This window comes from Myotis nattereri (genome assembly GCF_964212035.1).
Source record: "Myotis nattereri genome assembly, chromosome: 11".
In the NCBI taxonomy this organism is placed as follows: Eukaryota; Metazoa; Chordata; class Mammalia; order Chiroptera; family Vespertilionidae; genus Myotis; species Myotis nattereri.
Window position 1 is genome coordinate 65,980,757 of NC_138086.1, and position 12,699 is coordinate 65,993,455.

The 12,699-nt window shown below is 44.2% G+C and overlaps 1 protein-coding gene across 1 annotated transcript in view; it reads right to left on the bottom strand.

Moving 5' to 3' along the window:
• Window positions 1–11,587, bottom strand: part of GNAI1 (G protein subunit alpha i1) — a 79,883-nt gene extending 68,296 nt beyond the window's left edge. Inside the window, exon 1 of the mRNA XM_081102601.1 lies at window positions 11,169–11,587. Within this exon, the coding sequence (XP_080958727.1) occupies window positions 11,169–11,286 (118 nt within the window). The 5' untranslated portion in view covers window positions 11,287–11,587. The remainder of the gene's footprint in view (window positions 1–11,168) is intronic.
• Window positions 11,588–12,699: the final 1,112 nt, after the last annotated feature.

The following is a 12,699-nucleotide window of genomic DNA, read 5'->3' on the forward strand; positions in this document are numbered from 1 at the left end:
TCCAGACAGAAATGGATAAGTACAAGTGGCTTACTTCCCACCAGGCATCCCACGGTAGAGACCTGGGTATGAACCTGGCAGCCACAGGGTCATCGGTTACCTACTAGAACCTGCAGAAAGAGATGAGGATAAGGGGGCAGGGAGTCGCCACTATCTTCTCCTCTTTGTGCCAACGTTTCAGAGAGAAGATGAGGAGATGGCTGAAGCAGAGGCCTGGTAGAGAAGTGTGGGTAAGCAGCGGGAACACTGAACCCCTCTCTCCCCTGCACCTGGGCACCACTGCAGAACAGAGGCAACATGTAATTTTCCGCATGCTTGAGGCGACAGGAAAAGGCAGGACACTCAAGACAGCTAAGAGCTTAGCCACACGTGCTGGTTCTGTAGCAAAGGGTTGCCCAGGAAAGAAAGAGAGTGGGAGGTGCACAGCATCCATGGGAGACGAGGGAGAGTCGAGATAGTAGGAGAGATGACTCTGACGGCGACTAAAATGAGATACAATGGACCAAGAAGGATATTCACACTTAAGTGGTAGGTGCCAGCAGACAAGAGACAAGCTGGCTACCAGGGACCAGGGCACAGGGCACAATGGCAGTCCTGGGAGACCCCCCCCCCCCCACACACACACCCCCTTCACACACCTCTCCCTCACCTCTCATCCTAACAGAGACCATATTTAAGGAGGGTATGAGCAGTTTTGCTTGGGTTTTATTAGGTTGGTTGGTTTGTTTGTTTGTTTCACTGCACAGCAGGTTTTTTCATTTAAATAGCAAGTTTGGGATTAAAAGAAAGAGCAAGTCATTATTGGGACTAGTTGCGGTGAGGGTTCAGATATCCAGGCATACCTGCATTCTTATATAAGTGGTTACAGTGGAAAGTGAATTTCTTACATTTTTAACTGGAAGATCATCTACAGAGAGTAAAATGCACACATCTTAGGTGTACAGGTTAAGTAATTTTTCCACATGTTTACATCTGGGTAAGCACCCCCCCCCCCATAGCAAGACCTATAACACTGGCTGTGTCATAGAAGGGTCCCCTGTGCCCTCGCTCAGTCCATGAGCACCTGGAAGGCCGCCACTGCTCTGATTTCGCTAGCCCGTCCTAGGCCCTCCTGTAAATGGAACTATAGAGCGTGTACTGGGTTTTATTAGTTTTAATGCTGGGCATGAGGTGAGAATGTTTATGAAGCAGGACACAGGAGTCTTTAAAGAAGGGCGAAGACGGCAGAGAGAATCGGGATAGATGGGAAGGGCCAGGAGGCAAGAGAGATGAATGAGTGAGCAAGTGCAGGGTGCAGGCCTTGAGGTAGGGGAGCACCACTTCATCAGTGCTGACAATTTGACTGACCAGCATTAGGACTTTTTACAAACACAACAAATCTCTTACATGCATTTCCTGATCTGGCTGCTGGTGACATTGATGTGCTCAGTGTGTGAAAACTCAGGAGACCAATTTTAAATTGAATATAAATAAATGTAATTATTGAAATTATATCACCTTAGAAATACCAGTAAGAAGGCAGTTTTCTTCTAACTCCTGTCATAGTATATTGATCTTAAGAGCGGTTTACATACAGGTTCTGTGGCTCTTAAATACCAAGAAAGGCTGTCAAATAAAAGAAATGTGCCCAACCAAGAAAAAATATGTACCTTAGATAAGTAAAATCTGAACTGTTTCCTTAGAAAGGCAAGGTACACAGAAGGAATTCTAGGTAATTCAAGGCTAAGTCTTAGGGACTCCTTTGAAAAGTCATTAAAAGTCATAAATACTATCACAGATTCAGCCTTTCCTTGTTTGTATATCAAGGTTACTGCCACTTTTCAAGAGATATTGTTTCTCTTGTAAAAATAAATTCATGGTAATTCTGGAGTTTTATTAGGAATCTCTGTGAGTCATCAGTACAGGGAATTTCAAAAAGGTTTTAAAATTTGTAGAAAGTAATCATAAACTCCCCAGAGAAATTCACATTCATTTCAATCAACTCAAATAATGTTTCATAATTTACACCGACAGCTTTGTTTTATTTTCAAGGAAAAAAAAAGCCTGTAGAAAATTATTGCATTTGTTTTAAAATTGGTCATAAAACACAGAGAAAGCTACTTTTAAATGTGCAGTTACTTAAGATTCACTCCCTATAGAATTCTTGACATAGCACAGATATCTACCTGGTCTATTCCCAGTGGGCATTCTGCTAACAGAAACCCAAGTCCCCTGAGGAAGTTTTGGTGGGATCAGAAACTAGGGATTAAGACCGATTTTATATTTATTGAAGCCTCTGGTATGGAACACACTCTTTGCTAAGAAGAGCCAACAAAAGAATGTCTATGACCATAAATGGATCAAACTGCAAGGAGGCAGAAAAGGAGGGCTGGCCCCAAAGAGTCTCTGAAGTATTTAAAACAGCTGGTATTTATAAGGACTTACGTGCCATGCCCTTCCTGTTTCTCAGTACATTAGAAGGATTCGCTTGCTCTCCCCCCAGCACTATGAGATAGGCACACTGCCTGACATTTATGGAAAAGAAAATTGAGGCTTAAAGAACTGCGGTAACTTGCCCAGAGTCTCAAGGAAAACATTTTACTGCCAGAGTTCTGGGTCAACCGCCTTTCCCTATCTAGAGAGTCTCCTTACAGAGCTAAATAAATTTTGGAAGGATAATGTGCTTATACATAGAGAGTGTAAGAAAGCTAGATTCAAAGATGACACATATAACTCCTAAACTGTAAATGACCACACAATACAGAGCCTAAGGCCAATCAGGATCAAAAAATAAGCTCAGAAATACATGAAGGAAATGGACAGATTTATAACCATAGTAATTTCTGAAAGGCATGCTACCTATACCTTCATTCCACAAGATCAACGACTAAGACCTCAATCTTAAAGCTCACCTCTCTAGTCTCTGTTGTAATACCATCCCTTTCCTATTTGCCATTTTAAGGAATTGTTTTTATGTATATACTAGAGGCCCGGTGCATGAATTTGTGCATGGGTGGGGTCTGGCCAGCCCTCCCTGATGGCTCAGGGCTGGCCCGCAGAGGGGAGGGGATGCAGGAGGTTGGCCATCCAGCCCCGCCCCCAATTGGGGGGGAGGGGGGTTCCTATCAGGGCTGGGCTGCGGGGTGGGGGACTGCAGGTCAGCTGGCCCTGCCCCTGATGGGGGGAGCGATTGGGGTCGGGGCCAGCTGGGGGAAAGGGCCCTGTCCCCAATTGTGGGGGTGTTCATGGGCGGGGTAAGCCAGGGGAAGGGGCCGTGGGCGGTTGGCCAGCCGGCCCCGCCCCTGATTGGGGTGAGGAGGGACTGATCAGAGCCCTGATCAGGCTGGTTGGCTGCCGCAGTGCGTGTCATAGGGACCGGTCGTCCCGGTCATTCCATCATTCCGATCGCTTGGCTTTTACATATATAGATTTTATTTCCCTAAGTAGATTATAAATTCTCTTAAGGATGTGGTAAACTAAGACATAACTTGACACCAAGGACACAGAAAAACCTTTACAAATGCCACCAATGGTAACTCTTACCACCTAAGGACAAGCAAGACATAAAGAATAGACTGTGGTAAGCTTGTGAGCACCACATCATCCCATGTGACAGAAATGACTGAGAATATATTTAATGCCTCATTGCATGCATTTTAAGAAAGCAGTGGAGCCCTGGCTGGTGTTGGAACATTGTCCCGTATACCAAAAGGTGGCAGGTTCAATCCCAATCAAGGAACATACCCAGGTTACAGGCAACTGATCTTCTATGTTTCCCTTTCACATCCATGCTTCTCTCTCTCATCAATTAAAAATATTTACAATTTAAAAAAAAGAAAGCAATCAAATAACATGTGAAGTAGCAATGCAACAATCTTGTTGAAAACAAAATGTCCCAAATATTCAAATATGAAATCACATTTCACTTTACCTTTTAAGAATCACAATATTTTTCTGATTATGCAATAAGAATTTGGTCCTCCCAATTAATTTCATTTCTTAGAACTGTGTTAGGAATGATGCTGTAAGCTTTCATTCCACCAGCCAGCAAAATATAAAAGAGATACTGTGGATAAACTGGGTCAAAATTCACTAAAATTACCCAAGGCACTTTAAAGAACTACTAGTCAAAATTAATATTCAATCACTGAACTAGTCACTCACTTAGTCAACATTTATGAAAAGACTATGTACCACTCCATTAGGTGATAAACAAGTTGGACAGATTCACGCTCTGATGGTGCCAACCCCATAGACATCACAGACAATAAAGATGTAAATGCACAAGGGGATTTCAAAATGGTGTAATTATGAAGGGAGAGGTAGGAAGACTGATTTAGACTGGACAGTCAGGAAAAACTTCATTGAAGAGGAAGCAAATAAAGAAAAGTCTTATTCTTTCACACTATGTCTCAAGTGGAATAGCATTTGAAGCACCAGAAACTGGTAGTTCTGCTCTTACTGTGACTGTCACACACATTACAAAGGAATGAAGAGTCTAAAATTACAGTCATTATGCATTCCCTGAAGTTACACATGAGACATCAGTAAGGATATCTGGAAGTGCAGTGCTTCAGCAACAAATAGAAAAATGTGAAAATGGCTTTGGAATGAGGCAGTAGACAGAGGCCGCTGAGGAGCACAATAGGAAAAGCCTGGCGTGCCTCGCCACACTCAGAGACACAGACATTAGCATCACCCCCAGTGAGGGCTCGGAAGGAAGTGAGGACCATGGGAGAGAAAACATATTTGCTCCTAGAAAACACCCACGTTGTCACCAACAGACCCACTGTGGAAGGATTCATAAACTGTAAATGTGCTACTGGTGAGAACTTGGATGGAAAGGAGGAACATGTGATTAGAGGCTAGAGCAGTGATGGCGAACCTATGACACGCGTGTCAGAGGTGACACGCGAACTCATTTTTTTGGTTGATTTTTCTTTGTTAAATGGCATTTAAATATATAAAATAAATATCAAAAATATGTCTTTGTTTTACTATGGTTGCAAATATCAAAAAATTTCTATAGGTGACACAGCACCAAGGTTAAGTTAGGGTTTTTCAAAATGCTGACACGCCGAGCTCAAAAGGTTCGCCATCACTGGACTAGAGGAAAGAGGGTCCTTGTATTCAGTGGCAGCAATCTTAAGTGAATTATGTCCTGCAGTTTTGTGGAGCAGAACTTCTACGCTATGGACTTGGATATTTAAATGAGATTTCCAGGAACCTTGTAGAAGGCGCAACCTGTTGTTGTTTTTCTCTTGCTGGTTATAGAATAGGAAGGAAAAAGATCAATTAAGAGAGAACAAAACAGAAAAATGCTGTCAGATCACCATAATTCTACGGGCAAGAAACAGGCCGACAAAATGACTCAGCTGCAAACATGTGCTAACTTTCTTTAAAAAGAAAGAATGACTCCCAGGGCGGAGTCCAGGGCCCAGAAAGCTGAGAAGAGTCGCAGAGGATTATCCTGAGGCCTTGAAACCTAAGGTACTTTGGAAAGTGCGTGGGACTGATGACTCCTGTTTTAATTCCCACTTTCTCCTCTTTTGGACAGGAATGCCTACGATGGTGTCCTCTTCCTGTCCCACCATTACATTCGAGAAGCAGATATTGCGTTTTCTAGTTTCAGAGGGTCACGGATGAAAAGGAATTTTGTCCCAGTGTGGATTATACCCAGAATCTCACTCACACCTGAGTGCAATCATGAAATCTGGATGAGATATTGGACGTTGACAGGATGCTGTAATGGGTTGAGATGTACGGAGAGGTTGAGACAAGGTAAATAATTTTGCATGCAGGATAGACATGAATCTTGGGGAACCAGAAGGGCAGGCTGTGGTAGGCAGAGTAACAGCCCTCAAAGATGCCCAGGTAACAACCCCTGGAACCTGTCACCCTAATGGCAAAGGGAACTTTGCAGATGTGATCAGACACAAGGATCCTGAGATGAGACCATGATCTGGGATTATCTGGGTGGTCCCAATGTTGTCTCAGGGTCCTTCTAAGTGAATGAGGAAGACTCCACCAGCCATTGTTGGCTTTGACATGGAGAAAGGTGACATGAGCCAATGAAACCTGGTAGCCTCAGAGGCTGGAAAAGGCAAAAGAATGGATTCTCCTCTGGGAACACCAGATGAAAGAAACCCTGCTGACATCCTGATTTTGACCCTGTGAAACCTATTTTGGACTTCTGGCCCCCAGAAATGTAAAATTAATACATGTGGCATTATTTTAAGCCACAAAGTCTATGGTAATGAACATTCATTTTAAAATTACTTTTGCCCTATTTCTGTTAAGGTTCTTAATTAGTATTTAATAAGTTATGACAGAAAGCAGCCTAACCGCTACAAAATTAGGTACAATTGACGTTATTTCATATGGCTCAAACGCCATCTGGGATCTGAGCTTCACCAACATCACACTCTGGGAAGTCACACATTGGGTAACTGCATTCCAGAACATGTGACCAAGAAATATGTGACCTGGAAATGTAACAGATTCATCCAGGCCGCCCCCCCCTCCCCATGTGAATCTGTGGTATCTTGAATTTTCCAACACAGAGATATGTATAATAAAGTAAAAATTAAGACTGTAATTGAAAATTCAATTTTTCTTTTAAAAATTTATAGCAATCTTTTTCAGGTTTAAATGATATCTCCCACTAAATCCTATGACCAGCATTATATCCTAATATCCTAAGATACAAATCCTAATATCTTCCACTAAAACCTCTAACATAGGCATTATATTTCCCATCATTGATAAATTTTGCAAGACTCATGCTCTTTATTATGTTTAAAAGAAGCCAAAACATAGAGATTAGAAGATGATACTTATCATAACAAAAAAATGTTTGTAAAGACTAGCACTCCAAGTGCAACAAAGTAGACCTTCCACCAAGGACTATCCATTGTTGTTTTCTTTAATTTATCAAATAATGCAATGACTGTTAAAGGTCTTATAAATATGGGTAAAAATTCTTAAACCAAACAATTTGCTTTTAGATAACATGCATTATTTTGTCCTTCAAATACTATTACTGCTCCTTGTTTGTTTACATTGTTTGTCTGGGTAGTTATTTATTCCCATGGACACTGAAAATGGAAAAGTATACAGTTGATAATCTAGGTAAATCCTAATCCCACACAAGATATCAACTTAAAACAATTAAAAAATAATTATGCACAGGATGACTTACTAAGATTCTGCTCCTAAAGTGCTCACATTAGTGAGAGAAACAGGCAGGGCACAAGGCTAACCAACACTAGAAACCAGAGTGCCAATATGCTTTACCATATGCCAACTGTCTCTGATTGGAGGGGGAGAGTGCTCTGAAGAAAAGAGTATAAGGACAGAAGGAAGCCAGGTGTAGAAGAAGGTTTTCATTCTGCAGGCAAAGATTTCTTAGCAAGGAGTCTGCATGGTAACTACGGTCGAAAGAAGAGCTAGAAGCAAAGACTAGAAGCAGGGAAGCCAACTTGGAATTAATGAGGCTGCCAGAGGCAGAGGAGAACTTGAATTAAAAACGTGAGAATGAAAAACAGAAGATACAGAAAAATCAACCCTTTTAAAACACACTTTAATACCACCTGTAGCTCCTGTCGAAGTAATTGCTCATTGCTAACACAAGGCAGGTGAGTGAGCAAGAAGCACATAACCCATGTTGAGACACCAGGCCCATTTATTCAAGGATATGCTTTCTGACATCTAAGATCCTGAGCCAATTCTAAGGAAATAGCTAAAGTAATGAAAAATCCAAAAGTTCTGCAATACCAGAATTTCTCAACTAAGGAAGCCATAGGGCAAGTTTAAAGGGAGCAGAAAGGATTAATGATGTAGCTTGTCAAACAGCTGGTTGATGGTAGCAATGGAAAAACATTCACCAAGCAGAAGGAATCTAAGCCCTCCTCTCGTTTTTACTCCGCCTGTAATATTTAAACCAAGCCAAAAGAAAAGGAGGTAAGGGTGTGGATTTTTATGTGGGTTTCTGAATAAAAACTCAGAGCTTTAAAGTGAAATAACTTATGAAGAATTAACTCATGTACACTTTACTCTTACATAATCTAATTCCTTATAGCTTTAAAAACTATAAACTAATATTCAGTAAGTATCGATATGTACAATACAGCTTCACTGAAACAACAGTCTTGGCCTAGCGATACTGCCCTTGGATGCAAAACAAGTTATCCTCAAAGATATAATAATAAAAACAAAGTTTTCCCTGAGACAATGAGCCACATATAATGGAAGGAAAACTCTCCTTATTTTAAATAAATTTATCTATTTAGTAGTGCTATTCTAATACTAAAATTTGAAAACTAAACCTAGAGACGGGAAACACCAAACCCTGACTTAATTTCCTTTAGGTCATTGGTTAGACTAGTCCTCTCGTTTTAAATGCCTCATTCATTGCTCCTAACAAGGATAGTGAAATACCTCTGATTTAAAAAAAATATATAGTACACACTCAGTACCAAAATCTTTTTACTAATATTGTGCATCTCATACCTGAAACTCTCAACCCAGATGTCTGAAAACATAATGCATGTCTTAAAAAAAAAATGCAATATAATGAACTATGTAATACACTTATTATTTTTTAATACACTGCTTTAAATGTACTTTGGAGGCTTTCTGCTTTAAATTAAAAAAATCATTTGATGAGAAAAACAAAATAATTGAAGAGGAAGAAGACCTAATGCAAGTGGAACTGACATTGGTTATAGGTTCCCTAGGAACCATTTTATATTTTTAGTTGATTCAGTTGCTGTGCTTTACAGGGAGTGATTTCACTGAGCTGCTCACACGCTTTAAACATCCCAGAACCAAAGGTCAACACTTCACTGTTAAAGTCAAATTAGGAGGAAAAATTGTTTCAAAGATTTCCAAGAATTAATATTTATGAAATAAGTAAGCCAGCATTCTGTTTACAGGAACCAGGGTGCTGGAATTCTGGGCAAAAAAAAAAAAAAAAAAAAAAAAATGGTAGAGTGGGAGTAAGATAAGGAAGGAAGGAGGAGCACTGGGCCAACGAGACAATTTCTACAGAGAGATGTAGGGAAAAGCAAGAGATCAAAGCTAGAAAAGACAGCTAAAGGAATTCAGTTACTAAAGATTTTGAAAAATCATTTGGAAATCTTTCTAACATTACTGGTATGAAGAAAATAAATTCCATGATTTCCTCTGAAAATTGCAACTCGGCTACACCTCACTCATAATTCTCACTGTAGTTGGCTGTAGAGATGCAACTTTTGGTTCCACATTACACATTCAACTATATTTAACTGTTAATCTAGAACAGCAGATCTCTGCCAGAGGTTAATTTTTGCCCAGAGGGGACATTTGGAGATATCTGGAGACACTGGCGAGGGTCACAGGTTGAGGGGGCTAACGCTGGCATCTAATGGGGCAGAGGCCAAAGATGCTGCTAAACAAACTACAATTCACAAGACAGCTTGCAAAACAACTACCCCGCACAAAACGCCAATCGTGCTAAGGTGGAGAATCACTGATCTCTTCTGAACGCAAGCAAAAACCAACTCCCTGGACCTTTAACCTAGGCATCTTTCTCTAACAGACATCGAATTAAAGCATGAAGCAACACCAGGGGACTCATTTTTCAACTGCTTTAAACATGGTGGATGGCTGGCTCCAACTAAGAGTCACACTACAATGTATGGAAACAATGTGATCAGAGCAGGAGTGCAGACATGCAGGGAAAGAACTTTTTAAAATCCTTTTGTTTCACTTTTCAGTCAAGCGCATTTAATTCATAAAAGAAGAACCTACACTTTCCATATCAAGGTGTTTCTCTTCCTGCTCAATTCACTAAAAAATCGCTGGCGTTGGCAAATTTCAGTATTTCTCATAAATGTAAAAACTTTGGTAAACAGTATTAACTGAGATTTATGTTGGGGGGCGAGTGTCAAGAAAGACACCCAGGTCTTTAAAATGCAAAGTTATTTCACAGTTTGCTTGCAAAATGACTCAGATCGTTATTACTTTTAGTCATACCAAGTTTACTGCTTCTAAGACTACAAGTAATGGAGAGAGAAAAAAAACCCACCATTTTTTCCTGCAGTCATTAAACCAATGAAATAGAAGCTTACTGAAAACAGGCTTGTGCAGTATTTCTTTTTTTATATACTATAACAAAAAAATAAAAGCCATCTCTGGGAGTACAAATGATTCTGAGAAATCTATCAGCCACCTAAAAACTACTGGCTATGGGGGGGCAACAAGAAAACCCGAACACACAGACACCTACACGTCTTATGCTGTGCATATGTTCCTAATGTAGCCCTCAGTCAAAACCCTCGCTGACTCTTTTCATGTTATCTCCCTTGAAACAACCGGAAAAGACCTCCACACGGCGTTTCACTGAGAGCAAATACAAGCCTTGGCGTTGTACCTGGCAAATCTCATTCATCCGAAACCCTGGCAGCGGAGAGAGAACCCAGGTGTCCAGCGAGACCCTCTGGTACCTTCACATCGGTTTTCATCGCTCGAGTATCTTATTGGAGCAAATGTTACCCAACTTTGGTGGTTTCCATGTCCTCCCCCCTTCCCACCCCAATCCCCCAAGACATAAAAATGGAGCATCTAGCACTGCCTACACTTCCTTACGCAAATACGATCAGGTAAACATAATCAGTGCTCCTTTCACACTTACTGGGGCGCCAGGGGAAGTTAAAAGGAAAGGTACATTTCAATCCCACGGAGGCCCCCCAAATGGTGCCCTCAGTTCACAAAACGTGACGCCCTGGACGTGGGAAAATCACAGCCGCGACACCGACACCTTGGAAGAAGGGTTTCGGGGTGGAGGGTGTCAGGGCTTTCATGTTGTCGCCCATGAATTCCCTTTCATCTGGATGAAGCTGAGCTAACTTCAAAGAAAGGGGGCTGCTCCCCGCGGGGTCCACACCGAGGCACGCGAGGGGAGGGGAGCTCGCGCCCCCCCGCCGGCGAGTGGTCACCCGCAGGAGGAGGGAGGGCGAGGACCGCGAGCGGGGCACCCGCCCAGGCTCCGCGAGGCACCCGACCGGCTCGGGAACCCTCCCGGGCGCGACCGGGCGCGCCCTCCGCCGCTCGGCCCGTCCCCTTCGGGGCCCCGCGCGGCCACCGCGCCCAGGACAGCGGCCCGACCCCCGGCTCCCGGGGGGCCCCGCCCGCGCCCGGCCCCTCACCGAGCAGCAGCAGCTTGACCTCGCGCGCCGCCTTCTCGCCATCCTCGCGGAGGTTCCGGTCGATCATCTTACTCCGCTCCACCGCCGCCTTGTCCTCGGCGCTCAGCGTACAGCCCATTGTGCCCGGCGCGAGAGCTCGCCGCTCCCTCTAAGTCCCACGCGCTGGCTCGACGCACAGGTGAAGCGGCTGTGGTAGGCAGAGTAACCACAACCAAGACCCACGCCACCCCCACGCGCCTCCGGCACCGCAAGAGGGAGGCGAAGAAGCCAGCAGCCGCGCGCGGCTCTTCCCCACGGCCCAGCTCCGCTCCCGCGCGCCCGAGCGCCCGCAAGTCCTGGGTTTCGAGGCTCCGATTCGGCGACTGCCGCCCTCCCGCCCGGGGCCGCGCCGCAGCCTCGAGAAGCCCGGCGTCCGCGCCGCCGCGGCCCCGCCTCTGCCCGCCCCGCCCGCCCCGCCCGCCGCGGGACCACGCCCAGGCGCGCGCCCGCGCACGTGCCCTCGGACAGCTCCCCTCGGGCGCGCGCGCGCCCCGCGTTGCCGCGGACCCCGGAGCCGAGCCTCCGGCGAGGGCCCCCCCAGCTCGGCAGCGTCCCCGGAACCCCGAACTGCCCTGCGATCTCCCCTCCCTTGCTCCCTCGGTGGGAGTGGGGTGATGTCCCCGCGGTTACTCGCACCCAGGGATGTGTGCGGACCTGCCCGCCGGGTGCGGGTGGGAGAGGAGCCAAAGTTGGAAGCCTAAAGAGCCAGTTCTGGGCGTTTGAACTTGCCCGTTTCCGGGAGCCTCCCAAAGGTTTGGGAAATGTAAAAACCCCTGTCCGCTGGCCTTTAGGACTGCAGGAAATAGAGGGAGCTGGGAAAGAAATGGACCCTTGTCAAAAGCAAAGAGAGGATTTGTGGGGAACAGAAAAGTCTGGAGGGGGTATAGGAAGTCAACTAACTTCCTTTCTTCCTTCCTTCCTTCCTTCCTTCCTTCCTTCCTTCCTTCCTTCCTTCCTTCCTTTCATCCATCCTGCCCTTCTTCCATCTTCGCATTTCTTTTCACAAGCAGAGAACATTTGGAGGGATTTTCTCATAGCCCAAGAAAATGTGAGACAAAGAATCAAAGAGCTATTTTAACATGACAAGAGGAATAAAACACACCCACACAAACAAATCTACTCCACACCATAACCTCCCTCCTCTGTAAGCTTCCAAGCCCAGTTTTGAACCAATATTTATGACCATGTTAGTAAATCATAAGCCACTGAGCATGACATGCCTTTTTGCAGGCCTTAGCTTCCGTGCCCATAAAATGAGATGGAGTTCATCCACACTATCCTCCATTCTTCTAGCTGTAACTAATCTGGGGGAGATAAGCTCCTGGGTCTGCAGACTACTTCACCCAAGGGCAAATGAGTAAGCACAAGTTTAAGGTCTAGTCTCTGCCTGTCAGGTGCTCATGCCTTCTCCTTGGAGTCATCGCAGGAAATGATGGTTGAAGATGGGGCTGATAGTAAAGAAACACATTTTCTTTGATTTATTAAAAATTAG